The sequence below is a fragment of the Meles meles genome, chromosome 1 (genome assembly GCF_922984935.1).
Source record: "Meles meles chromosome 1, mMelMel3.1 paternal haplotype, whole genome shotgun sequence".
Classification (NCBI taxonomy): Eukaryota; Metazoa; Chordata; class Mammalia; order Carnivora; family Mustelidae; genus Meles; species Meles meles.
Window position 1 is genome coordinate 11,245,143 of NC_060066.1, and position 21,376 is coordinate 11,266,518.

General features: G+C 45.9%; 1 protein-coding gene across 5 annotated transcripts in view; it reads left to right on the forward strand.

Moving 5' to 3' along the window:
* ASAP1 (ArfGAP with SH3 domain, ankyrin repeat and PH domain 1) overlaps window positions 1–21,376 on the forward strand; it is a 352,276-nt gene that overhangs the window by 65,731 nt on the left and 265,169 nt on the right. For 4 of the 5 annotated variants that reach the window (XM_046008073.1, XM_046008083.1, XM_046008053.1 and 1 more), the window contains exon 3: window positions 10,348–10,474. In XM_046008073.1, the coding sequence (XP_045864029.1) occupies window positions 10,348–10,474 (127 nt within the window). Of the gene's footprint in view, window positions 1–10,300; window positions 10,475–21,376 lie in introns of those variants that run through there. The other variant, XM_046008092.1, reaches the window with a different exon arrangement.

Consider the following 21,376-nt stretch of genomic DNA (forward strand, 5'->3'; position numbering starts at 1 on the left):
TCCGCTAACTCTGAAGATAGTACTGGAGCCCAGGAAGAGGTTAGTCAGGGCTCTTCTAGTTTTGTTGGTGCAAACGCACCCCAGGCCAGCTTCTGCTAAAAAAGAAGTTGCTTATAGACCTGGGAACTTCAAGGGCTGGACTGGCATCAGGCATGGTATAGACTATGTAGGGCCTGTGCTTCTGGTGATGTCACCAGGACTCTCTCTGTCCCTCTGTCCCTCCCTCCGGTTCTTGATGTCTTCTGGTTGGCATCATTCTTAAGTATGCTCTGTTATGTGTGGCAAAGATGGTCGCCAGGAACTGAAGGCTTACTAAGTCCTTTGAGCTAGAACATATTGCTTTTTACCCCCCAGCACCCGTGTCCGTCCTACGTAAAACTCCCTGATTGGCCTTGCCCGAGTATATTGCCTATTGATGGGAATACCCATCAGTACTGCCTTCAGAAGTCTGGGATACTTTGAGTAGACAGCCGGGCCCAGTCCTCTGGTTGGGCACGTGGAGAATATGTTTTTGATATATTGACACTCTCTGGAGAATCACGTGGATTCAGGGAGGGGGTAGTTCCTAAAAGAAGGGGATATGTAGGGCAGAGAGAAACTATAGCCAATGTCCTACAAGGTCTGTCTGAACTGCTAAATTCGGGATGCTGAAATTTGTTGGGGGTAAATGAAAGTTAATTCCCAAAGGCAGACGCTAGGACAAAAATCAGTTTGCTCATAAAATAAAAATGAAAGATATTGAAAATAATCATCTCCAGAGCCAGTCAACACTGTGTGCTCTGACATCCACTTAAATAGAGCAGTTTTATAAAGTAGTTTGCATAATAACCTCTAAATCTCAACGGACAGAGCGATAAGACTAACTTTTCAAAAACAAAAAGTAAAATAAAAAGCAAGGAAGAGAAGCTAGATGTGTTTGTCAGAAGGTTTGCTAGCAATTGAAGAGGGTTGTTTTTTTGTTTTGTTTTCTTTTGTTTTTTTTTTTTAATTAGAACCCCTAGTGTGATGCGGAATGTTCACATTTGAGAAAGATGCTAACCAAAGAGCATATGCTAAGAAGAAAGCTCTGCAGTGGGTGGGCAATTTTCCTTTTTCAAATAGAGCGATGCCCTACATTTGACATAATTAGGAAAAAATTCTGTTATAATACAGCTCATTGTTATGTGAGTTTAAATACCTTGCAGGTGAAATCATACTTTTGAAAAGCAACAACTGGATCCTGTGATAGATTTATATAATATAGAGTCCCTCTAACAGCGGACCCCCAACCCAGACCTGATGACCTCTAGACTGTTCTTGGCTTACAGGTAGATCTGAAGGCAGAGCTGGCGGCCTTGTGGTGTTTGGGGTTGGTTGTAACACTGATGTCAAAAAGGAATTCATCAAATTACAGGATGTTATTTTCCTAGGATCTGAGAGCTTCTGCCCCAGGCTCCTGGTTTTAACTACAAGCAAAAGGAGGCCAAAGGAGGTGAAATGATTTGACTCTGGAAAAGGAGCCAGCCTCCCTGGCATTCCATGTTCCTTCTCAATGCCAAAGTCATAAATAGCTGTCATTTATCAAAGTTTTCTTCTTGAGTGATGTTTCAGATGATCAGCAGCTTTGAAAAGTGCTCATAAAAATAGGTCTAACTGGGCTTTGGGCAAATCAGAGAGCTAGCCATACATGAAATGACCTTCTTTCCTTTTTTTTTTTTTTTCTAATTTTTTTATTTTTTGGACTTGATATTCATAGGTCACATATTTGAAATCCATATTTATTTCTGTTTGAATTCTTTGACCATTTCATCAGTTGTGCTGAAAACTTGTGTCTATGCCTACGTATGAGGACAGGGACTGTCTTGTGTATCTCCTTGGCTCCCAAAGCATCCAGCATAGAACCTAGTTAGAATACAAATGGTGATATTTATAGCTAACATTTATTGATCACTTTCTGTTCTCCGGGCACTGTGCTAAGCATCGTGCAAGGATTATCTCGGTTATACCTCACAACAGCCTTATGAGAGAAAGGTCTTCTCATTATCCTCCTTTTACAGGTACAGAAATTGATGTTAAATATTTTGCCTAAGGTTAACATTCCTTGTGAAGTCGCGGAGCGGAGACTTGAACTCAGGTCATCTGAATCCAGATCGTGCACGTATGACTTCTTAACTCTTACGAATGGGCTCTTAAGGAAGGGAGAATAGGATGGGAGAAGGTAGAAGGTCTATCCATGGACACTGATTGCCTCGAGCTCCCCAGTTTACCTGGCTTTGGAGAGAAGGAAAGAAAAGAAAAGAGATGAGAATAAAAACCGAAGGAGGAATACCGCAGTGTACTCAGAATCTTCTTGCTTAAAATTAGGGGTGTCAGTTTACTGACCTTGTGCTAGATTTTATATGGTTACAGTTTTTAAATAGTGGACAAGTGTCCATAAGCATTCCTTGATAATGTGATGCAAGGCCGAGCAGAGTCTCTTCTTACACGGGGGTTTCAGGTATTTTTCTGAAGACATGATTTTTAGCCCCCTCTTTGAAATGTAACCAGGAAAGGTGGAGGAGTGGAGAGTCTTTTGGGAACCAGGATACCTGGGATCTGGTCTTGGTTCCCCACAAATCTTCCAGGAACTGGCTGATAGTCTTTGATCGTGTCCAATGATGAAAGTGACTCTGAGAACCAGGATTCCTCCCAAAACCCTGTCCCTGTGAATGCTCATTCATTCTTCTCTTCACTTATTTAGTGAGCATCACTCAAACATGTAGGGCTTTAGGATTGTCATAGTGGATGGAAAATCCCCTGCTCTCAAGGAGCTCACAGTCTTGTTGGAGAAATATAAGTATTTGAAAAATGGTGCGAGTCCTACATCAAGCTCCCTGCTCAGAGAACCTGCTTCTCCCTCTCCCTCTGCCTGCAGCTCTGCCTACTTTTGCTCTCTTTCTGTCAAATAAATACATAAAATCTTGAAAGAAAGAAAGGAAGGAAGGAAAGAAAGGAAAGGAAAAAAGAAAAGAAAAGAAACCTGGATGTTCTATAAGTTCTTCTCATATTTTAGGCTAATGTTTCTTTTTCAGAAATAAACTAAAATTTAAAATCGCTCACTCCTGTAGATTGCAGGTTTCTAGGAATCCCATATAACACCACAATTTTTCTTCACTGGAGGTTGTTTCACTCATATTAGAAATGATGTAATTCATAAAAGGGAGCCGATTCAATCCAAAACACATTTATTGGGGACCCCAAGGGTACATGTACTAGTCAGTGCCTTCTGTGGGGAGAAGCCTGCAGGGTTCACATTCAGACTGACTGTGAACGGTAGTTCTCCACTGATTAACCGTTGACTTTGAGCGGCTTTTGCGTGTCTCTTAGTTTTCTCAGCAGAAGGCGTGGTACTTCACGAGGCTCCTGAGGAGATTTCAGGAGATGGTGCTCAGAAATTACCAAGCCTGGGCCTCCAGGAGCCTCGGGGAGGTAGGCGATACAGAGAAGGATAGATTCAGTCCCCCACTACCCTTAGGGATTGACAGTCTAGGAATTTTGTAGTACAGGAAAATCAGTAGCAAGATCTGAGTTCTGAGCTGAGCCCTGCCACCCACAGAGCCGCTTGTCACTGGGAAGGTTCTGTCTCCTTGTCTGAAGTCCCTTCACGCAGTGCCAGCATCCCCCATTGCTTATGCAGAATGAGAAAAGCTATCTTGCAAGCAACCACGGGAAGATTAGTCTCAGCTGGAGGGATGGGCAAGGGGGGTGCTCTCCAGACCCGTCAAGCTTGCATTTGAGTTAGGTTTGTAATGAGTTCCCCAGGAAAAAAGATAACCCATAGACTCTATGGGAAAGAAAACTATCCTGGGGCCACGGAACCACTGTCTTGGATGAGCTTGTGGTGCGAGGTGGCTAATGACATGGACTGTGAAATCAGACTGGTCAGTCTTGCTCCACCACTTGCCAAGGTGACCTCTAGGCTTCAGGTTTTTGTACAAAGTGGGGAGAATACCAGTGCCTGCTCTACAGGCCTGCAACGAGGCAGAAGAGTGCAGGCCACAGAAGCAGCACGCCCGTCGTCAGTTGATACGATTTCCCAGGACACACAGGAATCTCTTCCTGAGTTCGTTCCGCTGACACGCATACTGTGAGTCTGCAGGTCCCAGCACTCTACTTGACTCTTTTTTTTTCTCTCTCCATCAGAAGGAACAGTCAGGGATCAGGGAGGTGGAAGAGAGAGTGGTTTTTTCGGTCTCCAAATAAACCACGTGCTTCTCTTTACTTCCTGAGGAGCACTCGAGCAGTTTACGTGGAGCATTTAAATTAAGTATGTTTGGGAGGAGAATAGCTTTTTATTTATTTATTTATTTATTTTTTATTGCATGAAATTACATGAGTGCACTTGGGAAGCACTCTCACAAGGCACATGACAAAAGCAGTCTTTATTTAGCTTCGGGAGAATATATCAACAGCAGCCCCGCCGTAAAACACGGGCAGTCAGATGCATCCCTCCCTCGTCCTGCCCCCTCCCACACCCACCCTGCAGTGCTTTCCTCTCTTCTAGCACTTCATTAAGATGATAGAAAATGAATTCATATATCATCAGGGAAAACAAGGCAATAAGAATACTTTCTTTCGCTGCCCGGGTTGGGAGAAAGATCTAACAGAGTAGCACTGTGCTAGGTGGAGTCAAGAGACAGATTTTGTAGGCGGTGGCAAAAGCCTTGGATGTCATCTGCCAGGCTCAGGGATCTTAACGTGCAGGGAGATTTCGTGTGTCTCCGTTTCCATTATCAACCCCCACGTCAGGCCCGTTGTATGAATGAATTGAGTGCAGGGAGATTTTGTGTGTCTCCGTTTCCATTATCAACCCCCACGTCAGGCCCGTTGTATGAATGAATTGAGTGCAGGGAGATTTCTCGTGTCTCCGTTTCTATTATAAACCCCACGTCAGGCCCGTTGTATGAATGAATTCAGAGGCTGCATCCGTCACCACTAGTACAGCGCCTGGCCCAGAATAGGAGCTCAGAAAGTGGTGTTCTGTACCTCTGCACCCACAGGGCTCTCTGCGGTAAACCTGGGATAATTGTACTTACTTTATAAAGTTGTCATGAAATTTAAAGAAGGCTGTGGGGGGTAGGGGGCATGCCTGGGTGGCTCAGTCAGTTAAGCATCTGACTTTTGATTTCGGCTCAGGTTGTGATCTCAGGGTCCTGGGATGGAGGCCCTCGTCTGTCCAGCGACTGGACTGCTCTCAACAGGGAATCTGCTTTGCCCCTCTCTCTGCTCAGCTCTCTCTCTCTCTCTAATAAATAAATAAATAACCTTTTAAAAAAAATGAAAAGAGGGATGGATATGTGTGTCCAAAATTCTAATTCTGTTCACTTAGCAAAGTGTCTGATACATAGCAGGTCTGTGTTCCTTTCCTTTCCTTTCTTTTTCTTTTCTTTCTTTTCTTTTCCTCTTTCTTTCTTTCCTTCTTTCTTTGGGAAGTAGTATCAGAATTTATATCTCCAGATAAGGTTTTCAGTATTCCCATATTATCTGAAAAGTATTGTCTACTATGATAGCTCAGATCTTGGTTAGCACATTATGTGGCCTAGTTCACTGAATCCTCCGAGCACTAACACAGTTATTATCATTGTTCCCATTTTTAAGATGTGAAAACTGAGACCCAGAAAAGTGAATTACTTCAACAAGGTCTTAGGACTGCTATGCAGCAGAGATGTGAGCCCAAATCTTTTTTTTTTTTTTTTCCAAATATGTTTAGCTAGAACTCATGCTCCTTCAAAATAAAAAAATTCCTGAAAACTAAGTAAACGCAAATGAAATTCATGCAGCTTATAACTCATGCTCCTGCAAAATAAATGCCCTGTTCTATCCTCTAGAAGTTGCCTTGCTTTGAATGTCCTTCTTTATAGGAACTGTGTTCCGTGAAAATGAGGCTTTTATTTTATGGCCTTAACTCATTTCTGATCCTGACTTGTTTTCATCTATTGGACGCTAGATACTGGTTATTTACTTCCAGAGTCTAAAATCATCACTCATGGATTTGACCTCACAAAGGATGCTTGCAAGAATAAGCCAGCTCTCTGAAGAGGATTCCCAAATCTGAGATCTCCTACTGTGGGAATTGCTATGTGGCCTCCCCTTATCCCCCTCTTTTTTCCTCTTCCAGGTGACTAATTTAGAGATATATCTGAGTCCCGGAATGAAAAGAGGTGTATTTATAGTCATACTTCACATAAAAAGCTAGTTCAAGGGGAACGAACATTGGTTGATTATTCACTATGCGTCAACCTCTTTATCCACATCCGCTCCGTTTATTTCCCCTATCAGCCTGTAGTGTAGTTTTGTTATTGCGCTGACTTTGCAAATGAGAAGACAAGGCCGATAATCTACAGAATAGAGATTCCAACCCCAGTTCATGTAGCATAAAGCATATCCTCTTCCCACCCTATTGCCCTGTCCCATGAAGGCACTGGGGCTTCTGAAGAATGCTGTACGTTCCATCCCATCATGTTGGGATGCTGGCTGTGCTGCTGATCTTGCTCCCAGAGGGCACCCCAAACTCCCCACCCCACCCTCTCCCCGGTGCACTCTTGGCCATCTTGCAAATGCACCCCGTTGGTTGCAGGTAGATGGGACAGAGTGAAGCCTGTACTTGGAAAGAGAAGTCTGCCAATTCCCTAATGACAGTCGGGTCCACAGTGCCATCCCTGTCCATGAGAAAAAGCCACCACTCTTGTTATTAAAGCATGCTACAAGGACTCATGGCTTAACCCAGTCAGCAGTGCTCAGAGTAAGAAACTGCTTGAGGAGTGTGAGGGTGTTCAGCTGCCTTGATGGGGAGGATGACAACAGCAAAGATGACGTGTGCTTCCTACAAAGCCGGGCACACACAAGTATACATATGCGTGTGTGTTTCCTGGCTCTGCAGAGGGGGGTGTAGATTTCTGAGCAGCTCCACACAAAGAAATCCAGCGTTTTAAGTTTTGCCTACATCAGACTCTATTCACTTTGAGATATCCAGGAATGGTTTTCAGGCTATTTGAAAAAATGAGAGGTGCAGATGGCATGCACTGGGTCATGGTTTCAAATTTTAAAGAGGATTATGGTCCATGAACCCCAGAAATTGTGGGTAGAGGTGTGAACCTTTGAAATTCTAATTGCAGACCAGTCTGAGGAGGTATATACTTACCGGGGCACAATATCTCATTGTTCATGTATTCCTTTCCTGGCCAGAGGAGATGGGGAGGAGGAACAGTATAACATAATCTCCAAGTGAAACTGAAACAATTGATGGCAGCATTTTGAGCTCTCCGGTGAATTCTGTTACGAAAGAAATCCCTGGCTGTTTACCATTGCAGCTAGCTTAGCTTCTTGTAATAAACTTTATTCCTTGTATTGTAGAATTGGGGGTATACACAGACTCCGCTTCAGCTGGGAGGGATCTGTGTGGTCTTTTGGCACACCACCTCTTTATTTCACAGGGATGGCACTAAGGCTTATGGTGACAGCATCGGTTATTAGGAGAGAAAGGTTGGCAATCCAGGGCTCTGGGACCTGAGGCAATTATTCACTGACTCTAGGCTTTTAATAACAGCTCATATTTATCAAGCATTTATATATGTCATACATACAGGATGGAAGGAGCGACCAACCCGGGGGAGGTGACAGGCATTAGATGACTTGCAGTATAGAGGAGGATAGAATAAATACAACATCAAAGTCAAAATTGATTTCCAGCCTAGAGGAAGTCCTCCTTGGCGTGGATGGAAGTCCAAGTACTGGGTGTTATACTCATCTGTTCCATGGAGAAGCACAGGGTTACTAGGTCCCAGAGCTTAATTAGCCCAAGCTAGTAGGAGCCATATTTGCTCCAAGTCACAGAACTTACAGATGCAGGATGACTCGGTTAGTATGTGAAAAAAAGGAAGGATTTTCTTCTGAGTGGCTCATACTCCAAAAGCTAATTTTCTGTCAAGCACTGCACATGACCAAGTGACCTCCAGGTACCGGTCTTAAGCTGCCGGCCCTTGCCATCTGGCTAACTCCCCAGAATCTCAACCTTGGTGTGTCCCAAACCAAACTTGTATTTTTTTTTAAATTTATTTATTTGTTTGAGAGAGGAGTGGGGGCAGGGCAGGGGAAAGTATCTTCAAGCAGACTCCCAGATGAGTGTGGAGCCTGACCCAGGGCTCCATCTCATGACCCAGGAGATCATGACCTCAGGGGAAACCAAGAGTCAGGTGCTTAATTGATTGAGTGATCCTGGCACCTCCCCCCAAACCAAACTTTTAAAGTGCTAATGAGGAGAAAGTGAGTGCCTATTTATTTATTCACTTATTTTTTAGACTGTCTCTCCAGGTTCATTTCTCAGTGCTTTACTTTGCCAGAAAAAAAATCTTTATTCATATACACTGCCTTATGAACTTCTTCCTATAGTTAGCTGAAACCCTTGCCTACCCGGCATGGATGAGTGGTTTGCTGGAGGCAGAGTGCAGGGTCCTAGGGCCAACAGTTAGGTAAAACTCCTCAAACTCATTTCATAATGGCTTTCCTGTGCACAAAGTTACTTTCTCATCCATGGTTCATCTTCATGTGAGGCGACTGAAGGCCAAGATCCCATAGCAACAGGATGTTTCTGGGATGCAGCGTCTTGTTCTCTTTTCTACTCAAGGTGTCACCTGTCAGGCCTGTTCTGAACATGCTTACACTGTGGCACCTCTGTCTTTTCTATTTTCTATGTACTCCATGTTATATCACAATATTTGTTGGTTGTCTCTCTACTAGCAGGGAAGCTCCTGTGAGCAGGGACATTGTCATTACTGAATCTCCAGGGTGTGTCCTAGGCCCTAGTAAGTATTTGCTGACAGTGAGGTGGTGCATTTTCATTTGACTAGCACTTGGCTACTTCTCTGTGCCGGGCCCAGTGCTAGACAAGGTCCCTGCCTTGGGGCACTCCATTGTTGTTGTGGGTAAGGACTAGGGAATGGACACTGAACCACACCAGATGGCAGGAACTCAATCCTAGGGAGAGGCCACAGGGCCAGCCTCCCACCTAAGGGGGTACATTTGGAGATGAGTTTGTCAAGACTGCTCCTATTGGCTTAAATTACAGGGGTCCTGAGAAGCTTCCCAAAGGGCCTAGCTTTCTTCTTTAAAAAAAGACAAAAAAAACAAAAAAAAAAACAATTTTAACCGCAATCAGTGGTGAGAAATTAAATGGATTCTTTGGATAAGTAGATCGAGCTAGTTAAAATAGCCATCTGCCAGGACCAAGGAATGAGCAATCTGTTGGTACTTTCTCCGCTGAAATTTGGCATCTGCTGAGCACTGTACACCATTTGCCCCTCCGGAAGTGCCTTTTGCACTCCTGACCCGCATGTGTCCTGCAGGTTAAAAAAACTTACAGTGCAAATGGAAGAGTAGAAATTGTAATTTAAAAAAAAAAGCAAAAATCCTTTCATTTGTCTTAGCATTTTAGCAACCTAAGCAAACCGCACCTTCCGAGGACGACGAGCGCCCTGCACGGGGACCGAGGGCGGGAGCCCGGCGAGCGCGCCGCTTGCAGCCAGGACCTCGAGGCCGCCCCTGCGCCCGCGCCCACTTCGCTCTGCCCGCGGCCCTCGCAGAAGGAGGCGGCTCTCCCGGCCTCGCTTCCTGCACCCACTCGGGACTAAAAAAGAACGCGCATAACTTTTTTTGGTCCGTCTTCTAGCAGAACGCAGGCGTAACAAGCTCGCAGAAGGAACCGCTCCGGGGGCGGTGCCGGGACGCGAGCTTCCGGAGCCCCGCGAGCCGTGCGGCCCCCACCCCGCCGCCCGCGTCGGAACGCGACCCGGGAGGCAGCGCGGGGCGGGGGCGGGGGCGGGGCGCAGACGGAGGCGGGGCGCAGGCGGTGGCCGGGGCGGGGCGCAGGCGGCGCGTGCGCAGAGCACTTCCTTGTTTGTCCCCGTGACTGTAGCGGGAGCGCCGCCTGCCCGCCGCCCGCCCGCGGGAGTGTGGGCTCAGTCAGTCGCTGTGCTCGCCGCCGCCTGTCAGAGCGTCTCGGGAGGCAGCGCCGGCCGACCCGAGCCCCCGCGTGGCGCCGCGCCCCCTCCCCCGCCGCCGGCATGAACACAGGGAGGCGGGTCCCCGAGAACCCTCTGCCTCGCGCGCCGCTCGGAGTTTGAAGGGCCCCGCGCCGAGCGCTGCCGCCGCCGCCCGCTCCGCCCGCTCTGCCCGCTCTTTCTCCCGCCGCCGCCGGGGACGGGAGCCGCGCCAGGCCGGGCGCCGGGTGGCAGGCTGCGAGGGGCGTTCATGAGCCGCCGGGCGGCCCGCGGCCCCGGGAGCCTGCGCCGTGACTCACTCCCCGCCCCCGCTTGTGTCTCGCCCCCCCGGCAGGATGCCGGACCAGATCTCCGTCTCCGAGTTCATCACCGAGACCACCGAGGACTACAACTCGCCCACCACGTCCAGCTTCACCACGCGTCTGCACAACTGCAGGAACACCGTCACACTGCTGGAGGAGGTAGGTCGGGGCCGGCGCGCCCCTCGGGGACCCCGGCCGGTCCGCCGGGACGCCTCGATGACCCCCGCTCGCAGCCGGTGCCTCGCAGTTGAATCGTCTGGATTTCTGAGCGGGGAGGAAAGGGATATCGGGGGCTGGGGCAGCCACACCCCCTCCGGGATCCCCCCCCCTTCCCCCTCCCGGGTGAAGAGGGACTTAATATGGGCAGCCCCTTGCCCCATTTGCGGAGGCGCTGATTCCCGGGGTTTGGAGGTGGGGAGAGGATGGAGCGAGCTCCTGACACCCCTAGGAAAAAGAAGAGGGAAGTCCTCTCCCTGTCTTGGACCCTTCGTGGGTGCAATACAGCCTGCTAGGCTCTTTCCACATCCTTCTGACCCTGTCATAACCCGTGAAGTAAGTGATGTCAGGCCCCAGAGGGCAGAGGGAGGCGAAGCAACGTGGCCAAGGTCACCAGCAAGGAACTGGGAGATGGTCAGTAAATGCCCCTCTCCGTCTCCCGGCTGTGCCAGGCAGGCTTACCTGCAGAGGCCAGGGCCCGCGAATAAAACCCCAAAGGGATGAGAGGAGACTCTGGCTGGGGTTGCTTCCACCCCAGGATTCCTCCCCATCCAGTCTCCAGTGCCTAAACCCTGGGTGGAAAGAGAGATGTGTGCAGACAGGTCCCCACCCAGCTCCCTGCACGGGAGGGTTTGGTTCTGCCCAGGCTGCTGCGCCAGCAGGACTTGCCCGCAGGGCACTCATAAGCTGTGAAGGGAGACCTGAGGCTGCCGGAAGAGCTGGCCGGATTGGGAGAAAGGGGGGCCTGAGACAGCAGAACAGCTCGCCTTATCTAGACCCTCCAGAGAGGCATCGTGGGTGTCCTGGGCAGGACCAAGGGCAGAGCAATTTCCTTTACAATTTAAGTGAATTTAGTGATAGGACTGGGTGGGTAGGTAAGGAGGAACCTGCAAGCCCAAGAGTTGCAAAGCCTCTGAACCTCAATAAAAATAGGACATTTGCCTTGGAACTCTGCACCATCTGTAAGTGCCATAAAGCACCACTCCCCTCCAAACAAGCCAAGCCTATTTCAACTGAAAAAGACGGCATTGGGGGAACTTAGGAAGGCAGATCATTTTCCTGGGGTGGATTATCTTGTGGTTGGTTTATTTGAGGTTTGGGGACCTCTTTCTGATACAAACTCACCACAGCCAACTCTCTGTAATATTGAGAAGCTTCTGTGGGAAACTGCTCTTGGTCCAAGCTTTGCTACTCACTCTTCAGGCCAGGTTATATGCAGAATTGGTACTCTGAAGCCTAAGGTCCTAGATTTTAGGAGGGGAGAAATTTCTTTTCGTGCTGGGTCCTGTCTTGCCCTCCTGGTGCAGTGAATTAGTCTGAACATTTTATGCCAGTTGAGGAAGCTTTTAGGATTCTCTATGAAGTTAATGTTGGGTTACTGAACTGAATTTTGAAATTCATTTGGAGAAAAATATCAGCTAAGATTGTTTGAAAGCCAGGAGTAAATAGATGGGGGGAGGTGGTTCTTTGTTACCTGTCATTCTGTTGCGTTAGCCTGACGTTCAGTGTCTGGGAATACTTGGAGTTGCCAGGCATTCAGCCTCATGATGGGTCTGTCCTTCACTTAATAGTGATAAATTGGAACATGCTGATACAGGAGCATTTTGCATCCTTTTTGTGTACTAATTGTGTATGCCTCCTGAAGGATGTGACATTGATTAGACTGAGTGCTTATTTTCCTTCTAGGTAAGTTCTTCAGTGCCTGCTAATAGAGCTGTCAGTTATTTTAACTTTCCCTTTCTGCACATTGAGATAGTGTTACCGTGTTCTGTTTGTGTGGGGTGTGGTAAGGGTAAGTAGCTGATAATGCTGTTTGTAGGGGTATATGCCCATATTTCACAGCCACAGGAGAGGATAGGGTTAATGTTAATTAGATGCAGCTGCTCTAAACCTTAGTTTGAGGTAACTAAATTTAAGTGTGAATGCAAAAGATACATTTTTTTTTTTAAATAAGGTATACTGTTCTGCAGGGTTAGGTCGAAAAATAGATCCAATCATAACACAAATGTGGTCACCTATGAATTTAAGGAGGAATTAGATTCAGGCTGAAAGTTCAAAAGTGTCATGTTAGAGTATGTTGATAATACTCATGCTCTCAAAAACATTACAGTAAGTGCTGCAGTCAGAATGACACAGTAATTTTGTAATTGTTTTTTCTGAACTTCAGTATAGTACTGGTCAAGGATTCGTTGCCCTAATCTGCATCTCTAACTCTTGACTCATAGGACATGAAGTTGGATTCATGAATGATGGCCTTTTGCATAAAGTGAAATATACCTGTTAGTTTCTTCTTGATAGGTAACCACCAAGTTGAATTTTTATTTTTTTATTTGAATTTTTATTTACCCCCAAGTTTGCATATATGGAAGGGGCACGTTGTTAGAAATATCTTAAGTGGATCAGAATTCAGTTCTTTAAAAAAATACGAGGCTTAAGGTTATTGCCGTCAAAATGTAAGAAAAAGTTTTGGGGCAAACCACAAAATCTTGTTGGCATATGCTTCACAAGTGAGATACTTGGAAACTTTAAGAATGTTGTTTGTGTTACTTTGTGGTTATTCTTAGGAATAGTAGGACTTTTGGGTACTTTTTTGGTGATGTGGAAACTCGGGAATGGGAATTCATTTGCACAGCTTGGAATTCTTTTTAAAAAATCATTTTCTAGTTCCAGTTATTAAAGCCTTCCTGTTTATTTACGGACTTTTTTTTTCTCTTTGGTTTCCTAATTAACCTGTAGTTGTCCCAACTAAAATCTGTAGCTCTCTAAGCTTGGAACCCTAAATTAACCCACACTCCCCGTTTTGGTGTGTCCTGTTGGCAGACTGCTTTGCAGATGTTGGTGCTTTTCTTTAAATCTCTCTGCGAAGATCACTGTAGGAAATGGGTCAGAAATGTGTAGTAAAAAGAGGCTAAGAGTTTGCTTCTGGGCTTCACCTTTGGAGGCAGAGGGTCCCACAGGACGTGGGGGTTACGGTTAGGCTGGCGCACACAAGTTGCTGCCATTGTGAAGCAGGAATGGATTAGCTGCCTGGTTTTCATCCTGACATCTGAGTGTTTTCCAAGCAAAAAGCCGGTGTTTTGCTTATTCAGCAGTGTGCCATTTTACTCGTGACTATTTGGAAATTATGAGTAGATGACTAGGAGACTGGGAGAAGACAGAGTTTTGCTGAGAAAGGAGGGGAAGCAGGCATTCCAGGACCACTGTGCAGGGAGACAATAGGAGAGACTTTCCACTTAAGGCTTAGACTGGTCGATACTTAGTGCTTGGTGGAAGTCGACGTGATAAATGAAGGTCTGCTTGGTTATTTTATATTGGGTTAGCACTTTAACTTTTGTGATGATGGAGGAGGCATATCCTGCCCATTTACTGAACGACTGCTCTGTGCCATGCCTGTTGTAGGCATGTGGCACGCATGATCACAATTAAGCCTCATGTGACCTTTATGGAGGAGGGACAGTTGTTATTTCCATTTTACAGAGAAGAAAATCAAGGCCTAGAGAGATGAAGCGATTTATCCCCAAAGTCCCATGGCAGTGGAACACGGAAATCCTTAAACAATTAGGACATAAAATAGATGTTCCAAATGTTCACAAAGATGTATTCCAGTGGCTTTGTAGAGAATGTAAGAGGCTTCCCTTTTCATTGTACCTTCTAATTTTGATCTCGCTAAATAGAGGTGCCTAAATTCTTACATGGCTCAGTTTTTCTTCATGTTCCCATTCCATGGAGTTCTTAATAGTAGTACTTAAATATATTCCTTATTTTTTTTTCTGTGTTTTCGAAGACTTTGATATGGTTTTTCAGATTCAGGTGTGAGAACTTTTGGGGCATAATCTAGGAATAGCATTCACTCAAAGCATTTTTGGGGAGCACCTGCTGGGTACAAGTCATTTTGCTAAGTGTAGCTGAGGTACTGAAGTTGTTGTCCAGATTGTGTAATGGACGAAGTCATGGTGTTTGAGAAAGAGGTAAGTAGGGCTGTCATTCTTAACAAGGTAGGAAGGGGCAGTTTGCAGGTGGGGAAAATGATATTAGGACATTCATTCCAATAATGCAAGGTGAATCACTCAAATTACCATCCAGTCAGTATGCAAAGTGTCCAGTGCCCAGCAGTGTGTCATTACCTGGGGATGGTAAGATGATCAGCCCTGCTATTAATAAGTACTCCATCTAAGAGTTTTCTGAAGGGAGCTGACAATGAAGTGTGGGTCTTGCATGAGAAATTCACTTGTCTTAATATAAACACATGACATGCTTAGTCCTTCCTGAGGCCATAGAAATGTTTGAAGAATGAAGAAATGGATGACGGTGTGGAATGCAGGTTCATGATCCAGGCCTCTTTCATAATAACTATATACCAGTTATTAGTGATCCTACTATGTGCAAACCCTATGCATACTATTATTTAATGTTTGCCTGGGCCCTACTGTTATGTTTGACTCATCTTTCCGCAGTTGAATCTTTTGCCCAAGGGCACACACATAGTTAAGTAGTAGATTTGGCACGGATCCCATTTCTGTAACATCCCTGTGCATACTAGTTAGACTACATCTGTAAGTTTCTTCACCCTCCAAGTAACTTTTAATTTTTACTCATGTTCATTTGGACTTCATCTTCTGTGCTGATGACAGGAGGTCATTAATCTTTGATAAATGTGTTTAGGTCTCCAGTGGTATCCTGTGGAATCTCACACATAGGGCCGCTGTGGCCAGGGCTTGGAGTCTGATCTCATTCATCGGCTCCGAGTGTTCTAGAATGCAATTGCAGTACTTCTCTTAAATTTTGAAAGCCGATAAACTAAGCAGCAAGTGCTAGTTATGTAGCCACTGCTAAAGTTGGTTATGGTCTCAAAGTAAATCTCAGGCAGAGTTTAGATAAAATCAGGGTTAGTTCTGTGCATTGTTTGAGGTCAAAATAAGATGCTTTCTTTGTCCCTAACCTTCTGAAGATAAAACAGCAAAAGGTGAATAAGTCTTCCCTTGATGCTACTGTCTTACGTAGAATTCAGGCTCTGTGGTCCAACCTTTGATCTAGTTCGAAGGTACTGAGGAATGATTTTCTCTGGACATAAGCAGCAAAGGTCGGTGAATGAGAAATATATTTATTTGCCTGCAGAAGCAGTGAGAAAAGGAAATTTCCTTTATGTAGCAGAACTCATGTTTTTTCTAAAGTAGGGCTCAAACTGTTAGCCAGATATTCCAGGCTAATGCTGTTTGCCTTTTATATACATATTTAGGATTTAAAAAACATTTTCTAAGTGTGCTATCTAATAAAACGCCTTTGTGGTAGCATCCTTATTCTTTCACATGTGAATAAATTAAGGCCCAGAGAGGTAAATTACTTGATCAGTGTAATGCAGGATGTCTGGATCTAAAATTCTTTGTTTCCTCTGTATGTCACCATCTTTTGTGCTTCCTGTCTGCTAATTTTTTGTTCTATTTTGTTTTTTGTCTTTCAGGGCCCATAAAAATGACATGTACTGAATTTTCTTATCCCTACTTGATTTCTAGTGCCAGCGATAAAGAGTTTAGGGTAGAGAAGAAAAAGGGAAAGACAAAGACCACTCCTTTTCTCTGTTCTGCAAAGACCTCTTGTTGGATTGCCCTCGAAATTTCAGCTGTTTGTAGTTAGAGATGGTGCAGCCAGCAGTCGTCCCTGGGCTCAGCAGAACTGAAAAAGGCCCAGTGGCTTCCAGCTCTCCCCTGGCATACTTAGTCTGGGACTGTTGACCAGCCTGTCTTTGACTGCGAGCTACCCACAGCCCTGGCCAAAGAACCACTGCTCTTGGTTGAGGCTGCTGGAGGACGCTGGCTGCCTGCCTCTGGCTTCCTGGTTGTCCATAGCCCTGCCTTTGTGCTGCCTTTGTATTGGGAATCACTAATACTTGAAGTCAAATGGAACCTGGAGAAAGTCTAAGCTGGTGCTTTCCAGCCGAGGAGCCTGATCTCTGACGGGCCCATGGAAGTGGTGATGGGAGTCTAATAATCACGTGCAGTATTTCAGAAAAATTAATAGATGCCTTAATAACATGGTTCAGCATATCCTTCATGCCAACTCTCTTTGGTTTTGGTCAAACTATATCAGCTCAGTGGTGTAGCAAGGATTATCTTCTGCTGATCAGAGGCTTGGATTGCGTGTTAGAGATTCCTGCAGTTGGGAAGCCAAATGTGATCTCACTCCTGTGATTGGTTTCCTAGAAGAATCTTCGAGTTTTGTGTCCCCATGAGAGAAAACTCAGAAGGAATGAGGACTCACATAGACCTAATTTTGTCCTGTTATGGAGACTGAAGCCCAAGATGGGAAGGAAATTAGGCAGAGATTTGATTCAGGTCTCTCAGCTTCCAGCCCAGGCTCTTTGCACCATGCACTCAAAAAAGGGGTATGGAGGCTGTTTGTACACGGTGGTGGGTTTCTCTTTAAAACTTGCTTCCAGGTCAGAGGAGTGGAAAGTAAACCTGATTTTCGGAACTTGGTTTTGTTAGCCAGTCTGCTGGTGTAAATTTTGGCCTCACAAGGTATGCTGTGAGGCCACAGCAGCCTTCCCTGATGTTAAGTTAAGAGGCTTTCGTCAGAAGCCTTGTGGGTTCTGGATGTTCAAACACTACCCAGACTTTTGCCTTTATGTCTGTGAGTCAAGGGAGCCTCAAGAGAGGTGGTTTCCATTTATGTAACCTAGTCATTTAGGGGCTAGAGCCAGACATTGGCCTGAGCCATTCCCACATGTAGTAGTTAAACGTGAGTAAGTGATGGGCTCGAGACCACTTTGCCATCTGAGCCTCAGTTTCCTCAGTGTTAAAGGAGATACAGGCGAGGCACTTATCACATGACTTCATCGGTGGTAAAATGTGGCATGATGAATGTCAAGGTCTGACCAGTCAGGATTAGTCAGCCTTCCTTTTGTGGGGTGGGGAGGAAGGAAGTGAGAGGCATTCCTTGGTAGGGAGATGGGCAGAGTTCTCTCCATTGTGAACCAGTGGCAACACTTAGGTTCCCTTACCTGGGTTCGTTGTAGCCCTGTTGTCTTGGAATCTGTGTCAGGCAAGTTACTGAACCTTACTGTGTGTCAGTTCCCTCATGGGGATCGAACCTCTCCCTTAGGATACTGCCTGTTCTATGGTAAGGGCTCTAGAAATAATTGTTCTTATTATCCTCATGCTGTTGCTGTTCATTAGGACAAGACTTGGTTGACTCATTTCAGGACGGTGGGTGATGAAGAAGTCAGATGATGGAGCCAGCCGTGTGCCTTCGAGGAACTGGATGGTGGAAGTGTAGATGAAACTGGAGGGAGGGCTAGGGCAACAGTAACACTTGCACCATTGGGGTCACGTGACAGTCAAAGCCAATTTTATCTGAAGGAGACCGACCTCTCAGTTTTCTATAGGCAGCTTTTGGTGGGTGAGGTCAGGGAACCACTGACCCAGACCAGCCTGAGGGTTGGCCCAGTTGGGCTCTGCTGGTGTGGCCTCACTCTCTGGGCTTCCTTTGTGCCTGCAGATTCTTTCTGTTTCCTCCCTCCCCCCACTTTCTCCCCACCAGAGCCATGACAGTGCTGCCCCACTTGATTTTTGCTGGGACTGTGGGGTAAGGAGCCACTTTTTCTGTTACGTAATAAATGCAGGTACTTGATTCTGGTCGTTTGTGGGGAGCTGTGGGGGGAAGCATTTATGCCTTGCCTCTGACTGGGACAGAGTGTGGCAGCTACGTTGTATGCTTTACTGATTACAGCTTGAAGCTCTGAGGCCACAGGGAATTCTATTTTGGTTTAGAGGCAGGCTCCTGGAAGTGAAAAGGACTTATCCTTGGATTTACATTTCATTGTGTCTCCTGGCTTCTTTTCAGTGTCAGGAAGATGAGTTTTAATTATTTGTGAGGCAGGGGTTCGGTCAGATCTGGAAGCACTTGACCCCACTTGGTCATAACAGAGTCTGAGAGTTCACAGTAGGTTCTTCCAGCCCAGAGCCCGTTCTGAGCAGCCCGGTGTTGTGGTGCTGTTTGTGGTCACTTATGTAAGAACTGAATTTTAATGCTGAGGCTATGGTGTAATTTTCCCCAGAGAACTGGAATATTTGTCCCTTTGATAAGACAGCACCCGATTCAGCCACCTAGAAGCTAGAAAAATAAAGCCAGAACATCATGCACAGCGACTGCATTTTGGTACCAACTGCTAAAGAAAGCAGAGTTGGCTACGTCAAGCTGGATCATCCCTTTCACTGCCACACGTGATCTGGATGGAGAATAGAAGCTCTTCCAAGCCCTGTACTACTAATACAGCTTGGATACCTTGAATTTCTGTAGCATTATGCTCAGGGGCGAGAGCCAAGACGGCCATGTCCCCAGTGCCCAGCCTAGCACCTGACCTGATGACTGTATGATAAAATAAATTTGACAGAGCTGAAAAAGGCCTTTAGAGACTGTCTGGTTCAACCCCTCTTTTCTAGGGATGATGAAGTTAGGCTCTTCTGTTGTAAGTAACAGATTCCACACCTCTCCCCCTGCCCCCAACAAAACAAAATACAGCTAGTTTAAGCACAGTAAGGACTTGCTCTAAAGACTCATGGGGCTGTTTCCTGGAACATGAGGGGCAAGAATGGTAGGACGCATGGAGATTTTCTTCTGGGCAGATGGCAGAGGATGGCAGCCCAGGCCCTACCTGCCCCCTCACTCCAGTACCCCGCACTGAGTCTCTGAAGCTGATTGGCATAGCTGGAAGGATGGGACTGGTCCAGCTTGGGTCAAGAAAGGACCACTAGTCCAGTCCTTTTTGGCTCAGTTTCTGGGTTTACCTGATGGGTGGGTCTAAGCCCTCACCTTCGTCAAGGACGGGGTGTGATAGCGATCCTCAAAGAAGAGTCAAGAGGGTAGGGAAGCTCCTTCTTTGTACACCCAGATCACACAGCAAAACTAGGACTAGGATCTGGATCTTCTAGCCCCACTGTCTTCGTCCTTGGCGTGAGAGGAAAATGGAGACCACAGCACCTCACAGGGTTATCAGGAGAACCAGCTACGTGCCTAGCATCCAGTGAAACCAGGAAGATGTGTACTTCTCTGCCCTTTCCCCTGGAAATCTCACCTCCTCTTGACCCTTCTGCAGTGTATTCATTCGGGACATTTTGAAGGGCTGTGGTCAGAGCACTGTGCTGCCTAGTTGTAGCTTTCCTGATGTGGTCAGGAAAGACCAACATTCCACACAGGGTGTGGGTAGAGAAGAAACACGCCATTGCCGTTTAAATCCACAGTGATGACATGGTGCTCAAAAATAATCCTCCATAGATACCCAGGATGGATGCAAGACTGCAGAGCAGCTAGGCTCTGCTTGGGAAAGTTTCTGTTAAGTAACAGGACTGCCTGCAGGTCTGACGAGGACGGACTGCTTTCCTTCAGCCATTAAGTGGCTTCTTCACTGACCAGTTACACACCAAATAAAATTCAAGCATCTTTATTGTTTTGAAACGTGGGAGTCTTCCTTTATGTTTCATTAATCATTTTTTTATGAAGTCCATTTCCTTTTCTTTGTAATGTTTATTCATGTTAATAGCACTTACATAAAATTAGATACTCCTTATTTCCACAAAGTTCAAATCAAAATAAGCATTCACTGCTGGCCCAGCAGCTGCTGCTGCTTTAATAATGGTAATATTTTTCATAGCAATGCAAGCAAACGCACTGCCTCACAGTAAATAAAATGGTGCCAAGTCAAAATAATGCCATCACCGTCCCAAGGCATCCTCATTTTGTGTTTAAGAATTTGTACGAATTCAGAATCGGCCAACGCTGCAATGAAGCACTTTTCCCTGTGCTTGGTTCTGTGATGGATAGTCTGCCTCAGTCCTTCCAGCAGCTCTGTGGGGATGAGTGCTCTTTCCCCATTTTACAGATGACAAGCTAGGCTTAGAAAGGATTCAGCCCAATCCAGGCTCTTTCTTCCTTCAACTTGTTCTCAAGCAAAAATACTTTATATTATGAATGGACTGCTAATGAGATAGAACAGTCAGGAAAAAGGCTTCAGCTGAAGCATGAGATATTTAGGTTAGAGTTGAGTAAGAACTTCCTGACAGGGTAAAATACCAACTGGATAACCATGGAAACAGCACATTTCCCTCTGATTTTAGGATAATTTTGTTGTTGATTGGCTAATGAACTAAATTATGTACTTATGTTCATACATGTCTTCACTTTAGTAGTTTGTAAGTACCGGGGGGCCAAGGATCCCCCTCTCTTTTTACCTAGTTGGCACTCAGAAATTTGACAAAAATAAGATTGTAGTAAAGCTATTTGATTTGTAATTGTTGAGGCAGTTCTGGTAAAAGTGTTCCAGATATTGCCATCCATCTCTGTACTTTAGTTATGTGACTACTGATTGCATAGAGCAATTGGAAAAACCCTCCATTACCAAATTTCCTGCAGGTTGTGCCACAGATTGATGACAGACCTGGATGCTGAGCGAGATTCTTGGTTTGTCCTTTTGGTGTCTGCACCCTGCAGGCTTTCGCGGGGTGAGCGCGTTCAGTAACGGTGACTGATCTCACTGTTTGAGTTCTCAGCTCTGTAGTGGGTGCCTTAATATATGTTATTTCTCACCTTCCCAGTCCCCAGGTAGCACATGATGGAGCCAGGAATCAGGCTCAAGTCTGTAGGGTTCCATGGCCCACACCTTTCCTCCACCATGCAGCAGCCCCACTTTGTGGGGATTTAGCTGCAAAGTGCAAGAGAATGGCAGTGAGTCAGGTTAGCGTTTACTTTCTTAGTGGAAACAAACGCACATATATATACACTCAAGCAAGACACGCTTCTGCCAGTGGAAAAGGAAAGCATTTCCCCCTCATTTGTTTCCTTTGAGTGGGAGGC